At 37.8% G+C, this 23,343-nt stretch overlaps 2 protein-coding genes across 2 annotated transcripts; one reads left to right on the top strand and one right to left on the bottom strand.

Annotated features, from left to right (window-relative positions):
- Window positions 1-1,243: 1,243 nt before the first annotated feature.
- Window positions 1,244-3,852, top strand: dlx2b (distal-less homeobox 2b). The gene is made up of 3 exons (XM_079811939.1): window positions 1,244-1,742; window positions 1,833-2,017; window positions 2,165-3,852. Exons 1-3 carry the CDS (start codon window positions 1,424-1,426, stop codon window positions 2,492-2,494), a joined length of 834 nt encoding a protein of 277 aa, XP_079668065.1. The 5' UTR covers window positions 1,244-1,423; the 3' UTR covers window positions 2,495-3,852.
- A 2,428-nt stretch (window positions 3,853-6,280) lies between these two features.
- Window positions 6,281-22,140, bottom strand: metap1d (methionyl aminopeptidase type 1D (mitochondrial)). The gene is made up of 10 exons (XM_079811600.1): window positions 22,087-22,140; window positions 14,892-15,058; window positions 14,147-14,296; window positions 13,887-14,035; window positions 12,362-12,404; window positions 12,099-12,262; window positions 8,990-9,087; window positions 7,721-7,768; window positions 7,522-7,600; window positions 6,281-6,459 (listed from the first exon to the last, which is right to left on the bottom strand). The coding sequence occupies exons 1-10, from the start codon at window positions 22,124-22,126 to the stop codon at window positions 6,381-6,383; spliced, it is 1,017 nt and encodes a 338-aa protein (XP_079667726.1). The 5' UTR covers window positions 22,127-22,140; the 3' UTR covers window positions 6,281-6,380.
- Between the last annotated feature and the right edge of the window lie 1,203 nt (window positions 22,141-23,343).

The following is a 23,343-nucleotide window of genomic DNA, read 5'->3' as shown; positions in this document are numbered from 1 at the left end:
TCTCTAAAAAGGCGATTTTACATTAATAGACGCAGGAGGGCGCCAGTGGTCCGCTCTACGACTTGCCACCTGCACACCTGACCTGAGCAGGAAAAAAACACAGACCGACTTCAACTGCGAACTTCTGAATATCGATATGACTGTATAGCTACAGTTATTGTATATAGGCCTAAATGACCACCTAGTATATTTACATACTACTATATTATGATCTACTTCTTTCAGGAAAGAATTTCTAATCCACTTGAGTGACAGCACTTAGGCTATCCTACGATTGTGTTGGCTAAATGACAGGCTGCTCTATTATACTTTTAATTTAATATGTTCTATAAAACGACAAAATTCTGTTTTAAATCTCACCACAGCAGAAGCATAAGTCACCTGGGGATTACAGCTGGCAAAGCTTAGGCCACAAAGTTTGTTGAGTTGACAGAATACTTAGTAAATTGCAGTTCTCGTGACTGAGGTAGTTTTCTATGTAGGTCTATGTACGAGGCGTTTGGCGCGACAGAGCATCATATAGGGCTGGTTCCGCGCTTTATCCCTGGTGTTTACCGGGCAATAATTGCTGTTTTGCGCACCTGTGGGTGTGAGTAGACTGGCGCCGTCTGTGATTAGTCAGTGGAATGCAGACTGCTTCCGTAAGATAGCCTACACTGACAACATTTCAACGATAGATGGCATTCCAGTTAAACCGTGCTTCTTAACAATGGGGAAATATATCCCTTTAATCAAGACTGTAAGCCCCATTCGATACTTTAGGCCATTAGTAGGCTGATCGACTAATTTGCATGCGCAGTTGCGCACTGCTCCATTTGCAGGTTAACGGTTCAGACATCTTAACATGTTTGCCTATATAAACAAGAAACTTAAATTATGAATGAATTCAATTAAATTAGCTGCACCAAAATTTTCTAAAGAACGTGCTTATGTATGTCTTTAACACTTTAGAGGAAGAAATAACTCCTGGTGAAAAATAGTCTTTCTTCTCTAGATTGTCCTCTTTTCTGTCTTTTTGAAATGTACAAATGTTGCTAATGTTTTGGGACTATTACATTTATATGGGGATTATTTTATCAACTCTTTTGCAAAGAAAAGACCTTTAAGACCAGGGCTGCAAGATATTTTGCTATTTCGACTTGTCAAAGGTCTTCCTTCAGCTGGCAGTACTGCCTGCGAAACGATTGGTTCGCTTTGCCACATGACGCCCAGTATATGGCCCGCCCGTCAGCATCTCCAAGGCAGAGACCGCCGCGGAGCTCAAACCCTCTATTAACTATGGATATGTGACTTGAGGCTAAACGAACTACCTCTATAACTTTTGTGATTTTTCTTTCACTGATTAATTGTTCGGGGTAGCCTACAGAATTTGACCATTTCAAGTGGTCACGGTAAGTTAATTCAGTTGACTTTTTCCTGCAAAATGACCGCTGTTCTGGATAGCCTTGGCTCGGATATGCATACAAACCATATTACCTCGAGCAGCTTCAGTACCGTTCACAAGTCGCAGGATTCCCCAACACTGCCGGTGTCAACTGTGACTGACAGCAGCTTCTACAGTAGTTCACAGACAGGACACTGCGCAGGGACAGCGTACGCACAACTGGCATCTTATTCCTATCATCCTGGTACAGTGGGTAATGTTCACTACAGCCCCAAAGCTTACGATTTAGGCTATGCTTCTTCCTATGGCGCTTATGGAACGTATGGACCCAGTTCTTCACCCACACCAACCGAGCCGGGTAAGACCACCTCAGCATTCCCAAACGTCGTTTTCCGTTACCTACTTTGTCTTCTTATATTTATGACAATTTTGTGGTTCATTTTGATAGAGAAGGAAGAGAGTGAACCGGAGGTGCGCATGGTGAATGGAAAGCCAAAGAAAATCCGGAAACCGCGAACCATCTACTCCAGTTTTCAACTGGCGGCTCTCCAGCGCAGATTCCAAAAGACCCAGTATCTCGCGCTCCCGGAACGCGCGGAACTGGCGGCGTCTTTGGGCCTCACACAGACACAGGTCAAAACGCGGATTCTTTTGTGCATGATAGACTGCCTTTCTGTAATTCTTGTATTTCCATGTGTCCAAAATTGTGTTAGCTGTTTTAGAATTGTAGGCCTATTGCCTGTTTAACTTAGATTTGCGCGTTTTTTTGAACATCCACAGGTGAAGATATGGTTTCAGAACCGACGCTCAAAATTCAAAAAGTTGTGGAAAAACGGCGAGATTCCAGCAGACCAGCAGGTTGCTTCCGGTGACTCTCCCTCTAGCACTCCTCCTCCACCACAGGCAGGTTGGGATTTCCCTCCGAACCAGACACCGAACGACGGGGACACCGTTTCAGAGCAGCCCGCAGGGCCACCAAACACCACTGCCCCATCGTTCTTGACAAACTATTCCTGGTACTCATCCACGAATACGGTTACACATCTACAGCCCAGTACCTTAATACAACCTCATCACAGCTCTGCAATGAGTGCAGGGGCCATATTCTAACAGAGGACTAAAATGACCGAATACACCTGTTGTAGGAGGAAATAATAGGCCTATCTTGTCACTGGACTTGTATTTTAGGAGAACATTAACTTTAAAATGTATTTTCAGGCTGGGTTCGCTAAAGATGTTTGCTGTGGAATACTTTGGCGCGACTATGCGCTCGAGCAACGCACATTAAATTATTTTTCTATTTATTTATGTTTTCGTTATAGTAAAATTGAAAGGGGAAATCAGATGTTTATTTCACATTCCAAGTACAAACGGGTAGCCTTTTTTTCGTGTGTTGTACAGAATATATTAGGTTTAGTGATAAATCTATTAAAATGCTTATACAACCTGCCAGTCATAATTAAATGTGCGTTTTACTATCAAATGACGTTTCGTTCTTTGATGATCGTTTATGGATGTTTTTTTCATCAACCCAAGGTTTTTCAGGGTTTGGTCTGTCAAAAATGATAGCTACTTGATCTTATCACTGGGTCGTAAAAGTCTCAAGAAGGATCGCACAACTGGCGCGTAACGTGCGTGTTGATTGGAACCTTTTTTTCTAAAACGCCTATAATTCGTGTGATAATTTTGGACGCTCTCTGCGTAAATAAAACATGGGTTCATATGCACTAATTTAATTTGTATAGGAATTAAGAAATTAGAGCTGCACAGGTTTGCAGAAAACAGTCTCTACAGACCATGCAGACTTTTTCTGTGCATAGCCTATCTCCGCTTCAGTGCATAGCGTTTTTGATACATGTGTGATTATTCGGTAGAACGATTCGAATCCTATTTAATCCTTTGTTTAAAAAAAATGGTGAGGAGGTATCCTCTACCTCTGGGCATGAGGGGGAACGCCTGGCATTCAGACGCGTCTTGGCATGCGCAGAAGGAGATGCGAGGGCGTTCCGCGTGCGGCGAGGGCTCTTCCCACTCCAGACTCTCTGGAGTCAGCTCGCTCCTCTTCCAGACGTTTTATGAACGCCACTCAACCAGAGAAAAAATACATAAAACCGCCTCAAGCAGACCGCCCTGGAAACATTCTCATCGAGCCCTCGCTTCCAGCTCCAGCACAGCCTTGAGCTATTCTTGTACGGGGACACACAGTTCTCATAACTTGCCTCACGTCTTTACATGGTCAAGTTCAATATTTTTGGAACTAAAATAGTTACTGGAATAGGTGGGAAATCCGGATTAGCCTACTCTAAGGGCAAAGCATAAGTGTACATTATTTTCAAGTTGATGTGGCTTTGCCCATGTTTGCATTCTGCAGTATCTGTAATCCAGTCCATGTAACCATATTGTCATTGTGAAATTGGGATTAAACGTTTTTGTAATTATAATTATGGCAAATACATATTACAAACAGTAGATTGCATATTTGATTTATTGGACGATTTGGCCCTCAAGTGGAATATTTATTATGCTATGTAGTAGCCTATGAACATATTATTAATTTCTAAAATGAAAAATAATTTGTGTTATCTAGTAAATTGTGTTTTAAAAGGAAAACATGATGAAATCAAATATAGGCTAAAAGGAAGAAATCAATCATCTTGCCCGAACAAACAAACACACCGCAGAATCATCAGTAGATATTCCACAAGTTTACTCACGTAGCTATTTATAAAGAATAACGTTTCAGGGGCTGATGTAACTAATTGTTTATCTTATATGCTTTGTTTCTTTTGAGGTTCATTTGTGCTTCCGCGGTTTTTCTAAATATGGACATCGTGGTTACAGGCCAGGAATCCTTTGCTTCTTATTGAAAAAGACATATAGGCCAGGCCTACTTGTATTCTGATTTTGGGTGTCTCATTCTCAAACCAAGGTCTCTGTGGCAAACGTAGCCTATGTAGATACAGCAAAGGCCAATATGATTATAGCACGTTTTAACCGTTCTGCTTCACTCCTTATGTCAACACTCACAGCTGGCAGTAATTGAAATGCCAGGGCTTATTTGCAACCACACCAGTCCAAATGACTGCTTCCGTTTGGATTCAAAGCTACATCTGCATGAAGCAGAGGGTCTCTAAATATTTCTAAAATAGAAAACAAACGAAACATTTTCATTGGAATAACTTTTGATAAAAGCTGTTGTTGCTTTTGCAGAAAAATATTCCGCGCTGGGCTGTCAGCAACACACAAAAAAACATTTTGCTCGATTTTCTTTTCTTTGCTGACGGCAATTATAGGCTATTGTAGATATAAGATTTAGGAGAAATCAAAGAACCGCAGAGTCTGACTGCGGTATATCCTAAAGCATTAAGCACCATACACAAAGGAAACGAAGAAAAAAAAAAGATATAATATTAACACTATTCAACAATATTTCAACTTCAAATAGACTACTACGAAAAGATAATTAAATAAAACTGAAAAACGGAAAGAAAACACTGAAGCGAAAATATGCTATAACTTTAAGGTCTCACAGGAATAACCTTCATGGCAAAATACAACACCTGCACACGGTTCAGCACTACATGCTGTATATCTACACCAGAAAAAACGCGTATTGATTCCCTGCCTAGTCCCCTTTTCTTTTGTCCGACTGAAAAGATTCCCCCCGCGGCAGAAATTGCTCGTAATTGCGACAGACAGAGGAAAATGCGCGAGGATGCACAAAAACCAAATGGCTGCAATTATGATTCGATTTAATGAGCACAGATTAGAAAGGCAGGAACCATGTGCGGTCAGTGTGATCAAATCACAAACAAGACCTTCTAGCCTGGACATGTACGGATTATTATAATGATTAATAATAATAATAAAATAGCCTAATACACTTTACATAGGCCTATAGTAGCATATAATCTCACTTTCTAGGCTTTTTTTGTATAGTGTATTTTACACTAAAGTGTTTTCATCTGATTAATGCCATATCCACGCCGCGATATCCTATTAAAATGTAGGATAATTAAAATGTGTTCTCTTGAAAATACATCGTTTTATAAGTTATTTTAATATCCATGCTTGAGGACACAACATCTCAGATGATCAAGTAAAGTAGGCTAACTTATCTTTTGATTTAAGCGTCGTTTCTTTAGCCTTTAGTTTCAAGCAAAAGCAGGAAACTTCCCAGATGGCACAGAAAACGAACCTACGGATTAACCAAGGGTCACAATGTAATTAGCTTTAATTGTACAGCCACTAAACAGATGTAGCCTATGATGGAGGCCGGCTCGTGAGCGCACTTTCTGGACTGGTCATTTGACTTCTTTCATTCAATGTGTGATTTAATAGCTGCTTATTTGTAAAATATGATTTCTTTTACCATCTAAATTTACTTAGTTAATTGTCAGACTGGACACAGCTATTCTCACGGAGGATACATGCGCACTTGATCAGGCAGCAGAATTCAAACTCTGTCAAATGTCAGACAGCATAAGCAGTCTCCGAATGATGTCGTCGAGCAGATATGATTATAGGGGATTCTTGATAAGCTACACATGGCTCTTACGGTAACCCATGGCCCATAAATATAATCACCTCTCGAGAGATCCACAGCGTTAACTACATTACTGCGGAGTAATATTATGATGTACGGAGAAACCTTGCCATAATAATAAGACGTAATGACATTTCATTCCCCGTGCTTTCAATGAGTTCTGTCAGAGATGACATCAGAAACCAAAGAGTTTGGAACGGTAAGAGATTTTGAAACTCATTACACAATAACCTACATGCATTAAGAAATGAAACCCATTAATTAATGATGTAAAAACCCAGCAGTGGAGATGCGCAGCTGTTTCAGGAAGGCATTTGGTCAAGCTAATAAAATGAGGTAAAACATTGTCTAAATGTTAAGAAAGACATTTATTTAAATAACAGTTTTTGTATTCTAAAAAACTTCCAGATCACACGTCACACTTCAAGATGGTCCATAATTCTTGTCCAGTCAATCTTCATCTGGTAGTTTAGTCAGAATCTCTACACCATCAGAGGTGATGACAACCGTGTGTTCAAATTGTGCCGATCTGAGTATAAACACACAAGACAAGAGAACACACACACATAAGCAGGTTGAGAGATTCAGTTAGGTTCAGGTTCTCAACCAGTGGGCCAGGGCACAACAAGCATTACAATAAACTAAAACAACTAATAAAAAAAAAAAAATCATAATATATTAATTTACCCCCCTCAACACTTTTTTGTTCAACCTGATCTCACAGGAAAACATAACTATGTTAAGGTGGCGATTTTGTGTGAATCGTACAAAAGTTTATAAGAACAAATTATTAAAAAAATTTAAGCATGAAGGTTCACCTCTTACCCCATCCCTAAATATACCCGTCACTGGGGTGTAAGCAGAACGTACGGAAACTAAACATTTAACAAATTCATACGAATTAGCCACCACAATTGATTGTGGTTAAATGTTTTTTGTTCCTTTGAAAAAATTATAAATGTGATTTTTAGACCTGGAAAAGTCATATATATATATATTTTTTTTTAAACTAAGAACATTTTTATACATTTTATGAATATATATAATATATGCCAAGATCTAAAACATTTTGTCAGATATAAATTTTGAGTAAAATATTATCCAGAAAAATCACAAACAACTGGAATGATGAAAAAGTTTGATAACCACTGCCTTAGAAGTAGAATTAAAAGAAGAAATGTTAGTATCCATTTTCTAATATTGCATAATACCTCAGTCAACCTTAAAAATCAGAGCTCTAATCAACCACTGACCAAGTAGTAACACTTTGCTCTCACCTGCCAACAGGGCAATCAGCTCATTTGCAATTAACATTGAAGTGCTCTCCAGTGAAATATATGCAGTTAAAGGAAAGTTTATAGCAGAGCACTTAGTTCTCTGCGTGCTTCAAATTCTGAGGGTACTTAGTCTTTCCAAGCTAAATGTCAACAGCCAATAGAAACAAAGTTCTTGAAGATTCTCAATAGAAATTGGCCACTTATTCTTGCATGAAGTAATGAATGAATAATGTAGGCTACATTTAAATAACTGCATTGGGTTCTCAGTAGAAAGGTGGTGAAAGAAGTGTGGGTGGAGAAATTGAACACAACACCTTTTGTCATCCACAGATACAGCAGTCCACTTGTCACTCAGGATCCTGAATTCTGAGGATCCCTCCATAAGAATGGGTTCTGGAAAAACGGGAAGTTGGTTAAACTTCCTAAAATCCTACAAATTCATGCTTCCATTGATGTGGTCAATAATATTCAATCTCTCTGTGATCTAAAACAATGATCAGTACACACACAGACCTATGGTGAAGGACATGCCCTCTTCCATCTGTAGGTCATTGTCATTGGCTGTAAAAGAGAAAAGAAGAAGTAAGAACCCTGGTAAACTCACCTTAAAGGAACACTCCACTTTTTTGCCATGGTACGCCCGCGAAGATCCGCGACTATTACGCAGGAATGAGAAAGTAGTTCCTAGCCATATAGGTGTAGACAATCGCAACTTTTCATTTTCAGTTGGTCTTAGCACACAATGTAACTGTAGAAGAGTCAAGTTTTAAATAGGAAAAATATTGAAAGTGTCTCTGGTCATTTTTTGAACGAGCTAATGGACTGATCAGATTCAATGATGTACTTTTTGGGAGTTCATTTTTAGTCCATCTCTGCAAAACGGACTTCAGGATGGACTAAAATGAACTCCCAAAACGTACTGCCAGATTCTGGAAGATGAATTCTTCAAACAGTGGTACTAGAGGATGTGGTGCTGGTCCTTCAAGAGTCACTCTCAACCTATCTGTCCATAAAGCCTATAAAAAAACCTTCTTCATGTATTTTACAACACTTCAGCTTGTGATTCTTATCTAGTGGGGGTCATTTTTTAGGATTCTTTACCTAACTGAAGTCTCTGAGATCCTGACACCTTGCACTTCTGGAGACTCCAGGTAGGTTGAAGCTCTGGAAAATGGTGGCGCTGGAGACTAAAGGGTTCCTGATGGTTTCACACTTAATTCTTCACCTTAATTCTTAATTCTTTTGCGGTTAATAGGTGTCTTTTCTCCGCCACATGTTTTTGTCTGACCCTGCTGACCCAACGAGCATTTCACTGTCCAATGGTCACGCCTTAACTGCAATGTCTGCATTAGTATTGCATCCTTCTCATGGGCATTTAATACTTTTTGACTTTTCAGTCTGAGTTAAATCTCTTTTTTGGCTCAATTTATCTGTAAAAGAAAACATGCCTAATAATTCTGCACACCTGAATATAAGGTGATTTTCATTTCCAGCCTTCATGAACAATTATATATCATTTATACATTATTAAATACTAAATCAATAGTAGTTATTAGGATTACTGTGGTTTGGAATTGGTCAAATGTGCCTGGAAAAAAAATATGATCAGAAAATCAACGTGCCTAATAATTCTACACTCCCTGTAGGTTTGGAACCATATGAGGGGGAATAAATAGACATTTTTTTTCATAAAATATCCCTTTAAGCCAGCCAATCAAGGCTAATTAACATTCTAATTAAGTAAAATGAATGAATAATGCATAAAATAATTTGAACTCTCACCATGATGCCATATCTCTGGATGACCATGGAAATATGTTCCGATCCCGTGACCGATAAAATATGGACACACACGGAATCCATTTGAATGAGCTATATTGCTGCAATTCAAAAACAAAGATGAAAAAAGGGTATACAATGACTATGCTTCTTAATTTTCCTCTTTTGGATAAAAGTTTCTACAAAATGATTAAAAAGAAAAAGAAAAGTTCTGTCATCATTCACTCACCCTTACTTTCGTTTATCTATGAAAAACAAATGAAGATATTTTAATGAAATCTGAGAGCGTTCTGTCCCTCCATTGACAGCTACGCAACTATCACTTTGATGACAGTTCATAAAGAGTTCGTAAAACTAATCCATATGAATTGAAATGTTTAGTCCGAATTTTCTGAAGAGACACGATCACTTTATATGATGAACAGATTGAAATTAGACATGTAAACATTTATCAACTCGCACATCAGTGATAAACGGAAGCTCAAGCATGTTCGCTTGACGTGTGAGCACCAATGAGCTTCATTCTCGTGTTATGCAGCACGTTTGAGCTTCCGCAAGAACCAATGAGGTTTGTTCTTGCGCATCAAGCAAGTACAGTTTAGCTGTTTATATGTAAATTAAAGCCAAATTCAATCTGTTCATCATCTATTCTAAAGCAATAGAGTCTCTTCAGAAAATTTGACCTAAACCATTTCATATGGATTCGTTTTACGATTCTTGTGTTATGCAGCACATTTGAGCTTCAGTAAGAACCAATGAGGTTCATTCTCGTGTTACCCAGCATGTTTGAGCTTCAGCAAGAACGAGTGAGGTTCATTCTCCTGTAACGCAGCCTGTTTGAGTTTTTGTAAGAATCAATGAGGTTCATTCTTGTGTTACGCAGCACGTTTGAGCTTCCACAAGAACCAATGAGGTTCATTCTCGTGTTACACAGCATGTTTGAGCTTATGTAAGAACCAATGAGGTTCATTATTGTGTTACGCAGCACGTTTGAGCTTATGTAAGAACCAATGAGGTTCATTCTTGTGTTACGCAGCACGTTTGAGCTTATGTAAGAACCAATGAGGTTCATTCTTGTGTTACGCAGCACGTTTGAGCTTCCACAAGAACCAATGAGGTTCATTCTCGTGTTACACAGCATGTTTGAGCTTATGTAAGAACCAATGAGGTTCATTATTGTGTTACGCAGCACGTTTGAGCTTATGTAAGAACCAATGAGGTTCATTCTTGTGTTACGCAGCACGTTTGAGCTTCCGCAAGAACCAAAAAGGTTTGTGAATTAAAGCCAAATTCAATCTGTTCATCATCTAAAGCAATAGTCTCTGCAGAAAATTTGGACTAAACCATTTCATATGGATTAGTTTTACGATTCTCGTGTTACACAGACTGTTTGAGCTTCTGTAAGAACCAATGAGGTTCATTCTCCTGTGTCGTGCAGTACGTTTGAGCTTCCACAAGAACCAATGAGGTTTGGTTTTGTGCGTCAAGCAAGTACATTTGAGCTGTTTATATGTGAATTAAAGCCAAATTCAATCTGTTAATCAAATAAAACAATAGAGTCTCTTCAGAAAATGTGGACTAAACCGCTCGATTAATATGGATTAGAAGAGTCAAAGTGGTAGTTGCAAGGACTGTCAATGGAGGGACACAAATCACTCAGGTTACATTCAAAATATTTTCATTTGTGTTTAGAAGATAAGCAAAAGTTTTATGGGTTTGGAACGACATGAGGGTGAGCAATTGATGACAATTTTTTACATTTCATTTTCAACCCTTCAAGTGTAAAAGTACATTTATGGGGTAAAATAAAAAAGTCTGGTTTTACCAAGGAGTCACACCCAATTAGAGTGTTGCCTTTGAGATTTCAAATTTAACCATGTTGCCTATACGTAACATTTCAGACAGCTTTTTACAGTGTGAATAATGCACACTAGAAACATTCTAGCATAGTTGTTTTTTTATATTCAGGGAGGGGGAAGGTAGAGGACAAAGAAGGTGTATAACACAAAAAGAAAAAGACGAAAGAGAAAGAATAAAAGACAGAGACAAAGAAATGCAAAGAGACAGTTTGAGAGAGGATGCTAGGGTGCCAGCATGATAAAAAAAAGGGAGAGAAGGAGTGAAAGAGAGGTCTAAGTGCTTTTTCCTGAGGAGAGGTAATTGTTCCCTCTGTGTGTATATAATAACAGTGTATGTCCCTGCAGAAGCTCAGAATCCTACGCAGAGAGGAAGAGAGAGAGAGAGAGAGAGAGAGAGAGAGAGAGAAACAACAAAAGCATTGCTTCCTCAGGCACAGAAGGAATATCTATTGCTGCACTGCACAAAAATCCTCACATTTAAATCACCTAAATGTATTAATTTCAAGATATGATGTAAAACCACACATTTATGTCATGAAATTAAAGTAATAATAAAATATTCACTGTACACTTTTTTCAGGTACACGTTTTGACCATGAACCAGTTTCGGCATCTTCTCACAAATTATATTTTGCAGAATAACGTCTTTGTATGAGAAGTGTAAAGTCAATAAGATGTGAGTGTATGTGAGTGATTGAGAATGTCCTCTCTCTGTGAAAAGGCCCCTGCGGATCTTTTCGTGTCTCTGTGGGGAGCTGAATCCACCCTGGCAGAGTCTACGGTTCTCAAAGACAGCAGGAGCAAGCCTGTAATTTACTTCTCTCTCTCTCTCTCTCCCTCACACACACACACACACACACACACGGACACATGCACACATCCAACAAGACAAACTAACCTGTAATTTACACCCCATTGCAGGAAAAACCCCAATGCACTCTGGGTAATTGCTTGCTCGGAGCTCACTGAGAAATACATTAACTCTGTGTAGTCCTTCTTCAGACACTACACTATCAAATAAGGGCTTCATAGCCTGACAAGGCAAGATTGCTGTCTTTTTACTTTTGCGCACAAGAGGGATAACAGAGAGGTTTAGGGGTTAGATGTGCTATTTTTAACACGAAAAAAAAAAACAACAAGTGGGAGAATGTAATGAATAAAAGAACATTTCCCACAGACATCATTCTTGAAGGTGCTGGATGCTGTTAGGAATTCAACCTGCGATTCAAACTGGGATGAGTGTGGGAACAAACCTGATAGTGTTGCCAATGACGCACAGAGGTTGTCCAGGTCCACAGGAGGTGATGGCTTGATCTCTGCACTGACGAGCCACATCCACTAACTTCCTCCCCTGTTCATTGACTGAGCCAATCAGAAATGTCTCTGAGGTGTCACCGTGGTAACCTTCCAAATAAACCTGCAGAATGCAAATCCACTATTTATAGATACTGAGATGCTTAAATGATAACTTTATTGGAATCTAACAACAACTAAACAATTTAAAGAGAGGACTCACTGTGACATCTATATTGATAATATCTCCATCCTGCAATGGCCGACTTGAAAATAAAACACAATATTGACTGTATATGGGTCAAAGACAGGATTGTTGTATTAAGATGTTCAAAAATACAATAGAGATGCAATTCATACATTCTTTTATGATAAGCATGTTTTTAATTTCCAAATTAAAATTCATTTTGATATTTTTTATGAAATAACGTACAAAATGTCGGGGTGACAACCATCTTTACATCATTACAAAGAAAAAAAATCTTAATCAGTAAAAGAATACAATTCTTGAAAACATAACCTTAAGTATTAAGTATGTTAATACAGTGTTTTATTATTTTTTCTTAGCTTCAGTGCTTTGAAAAACATGTATTCACCTAGTCAAAGTCAAGTGGTGCGACCAACATCCAGAAACATGCAAAAAACAATGCATGACCTTAACTATGTACCAATACAGAGGCTTCGCACAGACTTCAAAGGCCACGAAGTTCGGACCGAACATTGTTAAATGGGACGGTCTAGCCTACGGAGGACTGTTCTGGTCACCTAACAATTGTGACAGCTGCTGTTGATGAGTGACAGTAACCTTTGTACTGAACTGTCTGAAAATAAAAACATGTCTAAATATGTTCACCATGGTCCATTTCTGTACAAAATAAAGTGTAATCTGGCAATTTCTCTCAAAAAAATTATACAATATGACTTTTTATTTGATGGTTACATTACTTTAGTAAATAAATTCAAACTTTTATTGAAATTGATATAAAAGTTTGAAATCAAAATGAATGCAAATTCTAAGTCTACATGTCTAAGAAGTTGGCACATGTGCATTAAACTAGATTTTTTTTAAAGGATTTTTCCTTTAACGTGATCTTTGATGTCAGGGGTGCCCAACCCTACACCTAAAGGGCCAATGTCCTAAAAAAGTTAAGCCCCAACTTTTATTAAACACACCTAAACCAGGAAATAGAGGTCCTTTGGAGTGCTTTGGAGGTTAACCAAAGCAAAACACTGTGGTATACTAAAGAGGAGACAAGGATGACAGTGGAGGTGAGGCTTCAGTGTGCTGAATAAACTGCTTTTGTGAGAAAACAGCTCATCACTACATGAATTGACAACCTGTCCACTAATCTTTAACATGTTGGCCATTAAATATTTATTATACTTAGTGAGCTACCTTTTAGGAGTTTACAACGAAACCATTTTGCTATAGGTATGATTCAGTTTCGGCACTTCTAATTCATCTCTATGGTATCCGCAAACAGTGATTGACTGTCATACAATAATGTTATCAAGCCACAAGTGATTCAAGTTGACCATTGCGCTTTGTCCAATAGTAGTCGTTTATCTCTGATAGAAACTTCCAGGCAGGTGTGTTGAAGCAGGTTGTGCCTAATATCTTAAAGACATTGGCCCTCCAGACGCAGGATTGAGTACCCCTGTTCTGTGCCATTGACCCATATACTAACAGACAAATGTATAGACCTTCAGTCACAACAAAGCACTCACATTTAATAGCACTGAGTTACCTGTCTGGAATGCCATGGCATACTACATTGTTAACAGAGGTACAGACTGACTTCGGAAACCCCCCATAATGTAAAGGAGAGGGGTAGGCATTGTGACGAACCGCTTCCTGATGGACAATAAAGTCTATTTCATCTGTCGTCATACCACCCTGGCAAACAAACAATATAGTGAGAGTGTCTGCAAATAACAATTCAAGGACATGTCACATCAAGCATATTGAATATGACGGTCTCAAATTTCAGATAAGTGTAGAGTATACCTTCAAACTCTTTCCTGCCAGCAGCAGTATGTGTCTGGCTAGTTGACACGCTCGTCTTAATCCCTGGATCTGCTCCTCGTCTTTAATCTCTATGTAATCTGGCCACTCAGGCACTTTGCTGGATGACACATAGTCCGGCCTCTGAATGTGCTGAGAAAAGAGCAAATCTTTTACAAATTTAAAGTTGGCATTAAAAAGGAAGTTGCAATAGTCTTTTCTTCCCTATTAAGATGTACATCCGAGTGAAAGGGCTTCTCGAACAAGACAAATGTAGGGCAGGACTTTATTTTGTCAGTCAGGAATAGATTGGATCATTGTGTTTTGTTATTGCTGTGATCTAATGTGAGTGACAGGTTGTCCCGCCCTCGCACCAGTAAACACGCCATCAGACAAGAGAAGAGCTGTCGTTGCAAAGGAGGGGAAGTTATTTTGATTACATGGGCACATGAATTTTTAAAAACATAGTAATGTGAACAGATAAATCATTTATAATAAATTTGACAAATTTGATTTCATGGTGACTATAATCAACATGGAACTTTTAAAAGTTGTCAAAACAATCCCTGTTCACACGGATCTGCTAAAACGATTAAAAACGCTGCATTACACATGCCGGGCCAGTAGTTGGCGAGGTCACTTTGTAAAGAAAAACTAGTATGCGCCTATAGACTGAACATGTAATATGCATGAAGTGACAGTTTTCACAAATTTGAGTTTTTGGCGTTTACGCCAATACTTTGATTACCTTGGGTACAGCATAAGAGGGGCGCACTATGGCAGGTCGGACCACACTGTGGGAACTTTCTGATTTTCTCCAGAAGAAGCATCGGCGAGGTGGGCCATGGTAGGCACCGGCTGAGCTCCTGTGGCAGCTGGGCAGCTGTGCTACTCTCTGTAGCTGCCTTGAACCACCTACACACAGTCAAAAGGATGAACAAAGGGTGTGATAGAGCATTGCAAAGTGTACTTCTCACTTTCGGCCATCAAGTGTGATTCCAAATTATAGTGAGTGCACATGTTCAGACCAAAGGTCACTTCAAACCATATATGGAAGTGCATATTGATAACTTGAGAGATCTCTTCATAGGATGTGGAATGAAAAGAAAAAAAAAACAGTTTCAAAGTAAAAATGCTGCCTTTTTTTTACCAGCTTATTTACAGTTAATAGTTAATAACAGTTCAGAAAGGTTAGAGTATGAAGAATTAAACACATTTAAATTAGGGCTCTCAAAAATGTGTTGATTTGTGATTAAGCTACGTAACATGCTATCTATTTCTGATGCAGAAAAGTTAGTTCATGCATTCATGACCTCGAGACTAGATTACTGTAATGCTTTATTAGCTGGTTGTCCTGCATCATCAATAAACAAGCTACAGTTAGTCCAAAACGCAGCTGCTAGAGTTCTTACTAGGTCAAGAAAATATGATCATATAACACCAATTTTATCATCTCTACACTGGTTACCTATTAAGTTCCGTATCAATTACAAAGTATTGCTACTGACCTATAAAGCCCTAAATGGTTTAGCTCCAGTGTATCTAACGGATCTTCTATCGCCCTACAATCCATCGCGCTCTTTAAGATCACTAAACTCGAGGCTTCTCGTCATTGCTAGGATATCTAAGTCCACTAAAGGAGGGAGGGCTTTTTCACATTTAGCTCCTAAACTCTGGAATAGTCTTCCTGATATTGTTCGAGGTTCAGACTCGCTGTCCCAGTTTAAAACTAGATTAAGGACGCATCTCTTTAGCCAAGCATTCACATTATAAATACGTTTTATACTACAGTTAAATCAGATCAAAAGCATTAATATTCTGAACAGCGGCTATGCTAATTATTTCCCATCTGCTTTTCTGTTGTCCCGAGCCGGGGCCCGTTCTTCGTACCTCGCTTAATACATCTGAGATGATTTGACAGATCCCAGATCTTTTAATCGTGATAACTGATCTCTGGCTAATTTGGTTCTTCAAACGAATTTGCGGATTGGATTAAAATATCTGGATTAAATGATCTAAGATTACTGAGCGTTCTTGTGTTCCCTGAAGAGGGCAGATGCATCGATACTCGAAACCACGATCAGCAATGCAGCGATTGGCTGGCGTCAAGACAGCAACGTAATGACATCATATAATTAAAAAAGCCACCTGGCAAAAAACTTGACAAATTACACACAAAAAAACCCACGAATTTCTGAACCTTTATAAGGAAACAGCCAAACGACCAAACCAACATACAAGTTATAATAAATAAATGATAAATGTTTTTTGTTTTTTTTTACATGATTACCAATTATTTATATTCACGATTTTATACAGTATCTGTACACCCTTTACATTTTTATTTCAATGTTGTAATTTAATTTTTAATTCAATTTGAAGCAGATTTGTAACGTGACAGTATTTAAGTTTCTTATGGGTCAAGATCAAATTATACTCGCTGCATCAAGCCATCCCATAATATCCGTGATCACTTAATGCACGGCTCAGAATAACTGTACAACATGTGTGTAAACCAATAAAAACAAAATTATATAAAGTAATTATTCCATCACAAATAAATCGCTCAATCAAGTGGTTGTGTCTATAGTATTATACATTCTCATATACATATACAATATAAAAATTTTATATTATTATTTAAAATTATTATTATTGCCCCTGGTTCAGTAATGCACTCTTGTAATAAAGTAGCAGTGGCTGGGACAGATTTTAAGTATCACCTCAAGATGCAATCTAATCCTGTTTACATGAAATAAGCCTGCTCCCGAGCAGGTTTAAGATTACGGACATGTTACTATGACAGCAAGTCCAGGATGAGCTTTGAAGAACCAAACAATCCAAGATCATGCCAAATCGTCAACAATCAAATCCAGCTAACTGAGTTAGCGAGGTATGAAGAACGGACCACAGGTAACTAGTTCGTCAGCTCCAGTTTGTATCCAGCCTCTCATGGAGACTTTAGATGCCCCAACACCTGTGAAGAGACGACTCGACGCCTGTGAAGAGACGACTCAACGCCAGCGTTGTTATGGCCTAAAATAATACATGATTGATTAACTTATTCTAACATTTTTCTTTAACATTCTCTTTCTAACATTTTTCAATGTACATTTATGAAATTACCTTTCTGTTAAGCTGCTTTGAAACAATGTGTATTGTGAAAAGCGCTATACAAATAAATTTGAATTGAATTGAATTGAATTAATGTTGGCTGTTTAACAAGTCAGAATTGCGAGACGTAAACTCGCAATTGCGAAAAATAAAGTCAGAATTGTGAGATAAAAAGTCGCTATTAATTAAACAAGTTTCCATAGTTTATTATGATGAAAACTTTTGAGCAGGATGAAGATGTCCAAATGTTTCTTATTTTGTTTAAATATCTTTTTTTTTTTGTAATTATGTAAAATATCTTATTCAGGACAGTGCTAAATAAAAAATAACATTGTATGATCTCTTTTATTTAGTTAAAATGATTCACATTTTCACAGATTCTGCAAGTGGTTCACATACTTTATCTTGCTACTGTAATTTGAAAATATATTTATGTTTACCAAATTTGAGTGTGATTAATTAATATTTTTTTCAAATTGATTCAAAGCACTAATTTAGATTCACATTGATTGATTAAAAAAATATATAGAATATATATATATAGGCCTATATAAAACACAACATAGTAATTCATAATATTTATTCACACTAAAATATTATATCATAATATTCAAAACTACATTTGCATGACTCAAGTGTTGCGATTGACCACGTTGCAGGGCATTTCAACTAAGGGTGCTTTCACACTTGATTCGATTGCCTGGACCGAACCCGAGTTCGATTGCTCCCCCCTCCCCCTGCCCCCGCTGGACTGTGTTCATATTATATCATATATATATATATATATATATATATATATATATATATATATATATATATATATATATATATATATATATATATATATATATATATATATATATATATATATATATATATATATATATATATATATATATATATATATATATATATATATATATATATATATATATATATATATATATATATATATAAAAATTTCATATTATATTATTTGGTTCCGAACCGGGGTGCGTTTGCGTCATCAAAGCAGCAGCTGTTTACCCGGTTGCTTAGTAACGACAGCGAGCGTGAAGGCGGCGAAATGCATAGCGTTGCTCACCTCACTTTTATATTTTAGTTTTTTAACTGTTGGTTTTGTTTCTAAAGCTTCAGTACGTAATGGCACTTGCGTCTATATGCCGCAAATGTACTGCAAATGCTCTAAAAAACGCTGAAGACGAGCAGAAATGAGATTTACAGCTCTCTGCTTGCAGTAGGCTATGTCAGTCACGCTCGTCAGGAAAATGAGTGAAACACACACAAACACACATTTTTATCAAATCATCCGTCATTAATAGCGGTTCACTTCCGCGATTTAGTACGATTGCGTTCACATCAACAGCGAACCGTACCGGAGTTCACATGAACCGTACCCCAGACCACCCTTTTTAAGCGGACTCTGGTACGGTTCGCGGGTGCGCACCCGAGTTCGGAAGACCGCGTTCACATCATCCAAACGTAGCGAACTCTGACGTCATTGGAACCCGGGTGCGCACCAAAACTGCTAGTGTGAAAGCACCCTAAATCTTCAAAGGAATTTTGTCAAGTGAAAAGTTCTACACATATTCCTTGCTTAGACTCAGTGAATCATGTTCCAAACCCGTTCCCTTTCTCACAAGAATAACACAGCTGCAATGTAAACAGATAGCCTAGAAGTCCATACAATTACACCATGCAATGATGCTAACATAATTTGATGCTTAATTTTGAATCTGAACCACAAATGAAAATAATTCACCACTACACATCAACAACCATGTTGTAACTCATGCCAACAAGGACTGCAGAGTTTTGTCTAAAAAAAAATGAAAGAAAAGAAATATCTTTTTTCTGAAGACACTGTGGTCAAAAGCCCAGAATAAGTGCAGTTATACACAGGAGAGTGGTTGAGTTACAAAGATGAAAATACCACTGATGAAGGGAGTAACTCAAAAGCAACAAGGGGGCGGCTGGGGGGTTTAGAATAAAGGCAGTAGTGGGTTAACCCAGGGTGGGGTAGCGGGTGTGTATAGTGACAACAATTTGGGTGGCAAAGTGCAAAGGATGTGGCCAAGGATGTGGATTGCACTGAATTCCCTTTGTGTGTATGTGTGTGGTCGACTTTCTGGTGCTTTCTGGAGCTGTAATATATAATCCTTACTTCAGGACTGCAGTACATCAATGTCATCAGATAATCTTAATGTCAGTTTATTACCATTAAATGCTCTGTAATCCCCACGAGCATTCCCAATTCACATAGTATCTATCCTAAATACTATGAGAGATTGGAATTTAGTGTGTCCCAAAAAGTTCTGGATGGTCTATTATTACCATTCTGTATGGCTTTTTGGCTAATGTGGTTGAATGATGGTTCAAACGTGGTGGAAATGTGAGCAAGCAATGGTTCTTCATTCGTTTTAAGAACATAATTAACGTCAAGCAAGTTTAATGATTAATGCAGTAAAAAAGACAAACTACTTTGTTTGTGTTTGCCTATTGAGTGGCAAAGCAATTTGCTACATTTCCTGCTTATTATAATTACTGTAATGTCAACTGGAAGGATATATCTCTACTGTATTTAGTGCCATAAACATTCTTTTGGTATTAATCTAAAAAATAATCCTTGGGGAAAAAAGTATCAACACCATTAATAAAATAAATGGGAAAATCTCAAACAGAAATATGAAGTGAATGCATTTTTCCTTTTATTATTTATTTTAATATTGATTGCATTACTGAAATAGGTGAAGGTCAGACTCTTTTTCAGTAAACGGACTGTTGTTGGGAACACCATGGATGGCTGTAACACATAGGGTGAGTTGTAACACTGTTAGTTTAACCTTAAAGGGTTAGTTCACCCAAAAATGAAAATTCTGTCATTAATTACTCACCCTCATGTCGTTGGACACCCGTAAGACCTCCGTTCATATTCGGAACACAAATGAAGATATTTTAGTTGAAAGCTGATGCTGAGAAAGGCTTCACACAGGCCTCCATTGGCATTCAGTACATTGACACTTCCAAGATCCATGAAAGGCACTTAAAACGTCGTTACAAAGTCTCTCTCACCACAGTGGCTCTACAATAATCATACAATGCGACGACAATAGTTTTTGTGCGCAAAAAAAAATCAAAATAACACCTTTATCCAACTTGTTCTTGTCTCCCGTGTGCGCCTCCACGACGCATGCGCGAGAATATGACGTAGCGCCGGTGTTCGGGAATCGATGAAATACACACTTAAGCCCCATTTTGAGCACTACGCCGAGACCTAAAGCACGATCAATGTAGAATCCAACAGCTTAGACACGCGCGTCTTCCTCTGCTCGTAAACAAATCGCTTCTGGGTCATATGTCCGAACGCCGGATCTGCGTCATATTCTCGCGCATGCGTCGTGGAGGCGCACACGGAAGTCGAGAACAAGTTGGATAAAGGTGTTATTTTGATTTTTTTTTGCGCACAAAAACTATTGTCGTCGCATTGTATGATTATTGTAGAGCCACTGTGGTGAGATAGACTTTGTAACGACGTTTTAAGTGCCTTTCATGGATCTTGGAAGTGTCAATGTACTGAATGCCAATGGAGGCCTGTGTGAAGCCTTTCTCAGCATCAGCTTTCAACTAAAATATCTTCATTTGTGTTCCGAATATGAACGGAGGTCTTACGGGTGTCCAACGACATGAGGGTGAGTAATTAATGACAGAATTTTCATTTTTGGGTGAACTAACCCTTTAATTATAGGGATGAAATGTCATATCCTTTTACTTCTGGGTTATAATTCATTTAATTTTACAAGAAAAAATGGCATGGCTAAAAAGATTCTGCCAAACAGTAAACAATAAAGAGCTCCAAGTGCCATGAGTCTTTCCATAGTCTTGTCTTGGAACAGTAAGTAGTGCATAGAACAAGTAAGAAAATTGGGACGCAAATGTTCAAGATTTACTTGGAGGGACCAAAAACCGAATCTGCCATTGAAAACCCCATCTTGATCGCCCACTATGTCTAAGGTGACTATGACCATAGGCTACATGACACACCAATCGACAAGCATACATATGCACACACACAACATATAATATATAGGCCTATACATATTATATAACAAGTGTGGCATAATTATGATGTTTTGAAAGATGTGTCTTGTGCTCACCAAGGCTGCATTTAGCTAGTTGATTACAAGTAGGCTAATATTGTAACATAGTTTACAGTTTACATACATAATGGTTTTTATACTGTTAAACTGTATATTCTATCCCATTACACTACTAACCCTAAACCTACCCATCACAGAAAACTTTCAGCATTTTTAAATAAAACAACAAAAAACAAATTCTATATGATTTATAAGCTTGTTTCCTCATGGGGACCTCAATTTAGGTCACCACAGTGACACGAGTCGAGTGTACTGTGCATTCAGGTTTAAGTCCCCACTGGGATAGAAAAACATGTATACACACACACACACACACACACACACACACACACACAGTAAAGTCTGCACAAGCAAATACTGCCTGCCGTATGAAATGGGTGGCAAGTGACTCTCTCTTATTTGGCACTCGACTGACGTGGCTGTTCATATAGCAAGATTTCGAGTAATCACACAGCTCGTGGCGCTTATAACACAGCTCTCTCGGCTCGATAATGGCTTTGGGTTTCATATAAGTGTATTCCGCGTAGCTTACACTGCCGATAAGCGAATTTAATAAGAAATAAGCGAAACTGTCTCGTTTGAATAATTGGCTAGCCTTACCGTCTGAGTGTTTATGTCCTACAATTTAGATAGAAAAGTCTACTTCTTCCTAAAATAAACCTGTAAACCTACCTGTTCTGTAAATGCATTGAGCGACACAGGGCGCAGCCATGTTTTCCACAGAGGAGAGTCACGTGCTCTTCCAAAAAACAGTGCGCGTATTTACACCACACTACAGTTGATAATAAAGAGATAATCGATTTATTTTACAAACAGTATATTTCTCAATTCAAAATATCTGGTAATGTAAAACTCTAGTTTTGAAACTCTCGTGGAAAAAAAGGTAAATTGTACCCATTAATGTCATGTCACGAATATTCCAGAATTTAGCCTACTAGTTAAAATTATTCCGTTTTTTTAAGCCAGCTGCATCAATGTTATAGTACACACGGACTCCTAGTGAGCATGCTTAACAAAAAGCACTTTGTATTAACTTGTTAAGCAGGCATTTTTGCCTTATTTCCATACATAATAACCCTCAATTTTATCTGGAGGCTTGTACATTGTATAGGGCGAGTGAAAGGAGTCGAGACAAAGGGGGTCTGATGCTCCAAGGCCCAGGGAACATAAATGAGGGGTGTGAGGTCAAAGTAGCTCTGCACCTGCTGGTGGCAAGACCCCAGACCTCAGACCTGCACTTCTGAGACAGCGACAGAGGCAGAGCTGAAACAATAATGGACGTTTTGGGGATTCAGAAGACAGAAAGACATTTGTGATTGCATAATATCATGGTTGAATAGCATTTTCTCAGCTGCATAGATGTTAAATATAAGGATTATCACTCTGAGTGCTACAATAATAACATACTGTAAGATCTGTTCTTTTTTTGAAGCGTCAGAATGCATGGATACTAAAAATCTAGTTTTAATCACATAGATCAGGGTTTTACAAACTGGGGTCCGGGGACCCGCAGGGGGCCCCAAAGGAGTGCTAGGGGGTCCTTGGAAAAGTTTAGAGAAAAACACTGTTTAAAAATAAATAAATTAAAGAATAAATTAATGATAACATTTATATTAAACTAACCAAGTTACTAACTAAATTTAATAAAATATTTGTATTTGATTTAAATAAATTAATAATTGATTAAAATAATAAATTAATGAAATTGTATTTAAATAAATAATAAAGAAATTGGGATACATAAATAAAATAATTGTAATAATTAAATTTATTTAAAATAAACTGACTTTTTGACTTTAAATAAAAATTATACATCTAGCAGTGGTATTAGTCTGTAAAATGTAACAAAACTAAATATTTTCAAAATACACAATTATAATAATAATTTTTCACAGTAAAGTCTTTGTCTTTACATAAAATATATAATAA

The sequence above is a fragment of the Gobio gobio genome (assembly GCF_949357685.1).
Source record: "Gobio gobio genome assembly, chromosome: 3".
Taxonomy (NCBI): domain Eukaryota; kingdom Metazoa; phylum Chordata; class Actinopteri; order Cypriniformes; family Gobionidae; genus Gobio; species Gobio gobio.
The sequence above is the reverse complement of the archived record's forward strand: the minus strand, read 5'-3'. Positions and strand labels throughout refer to the sequence as shown.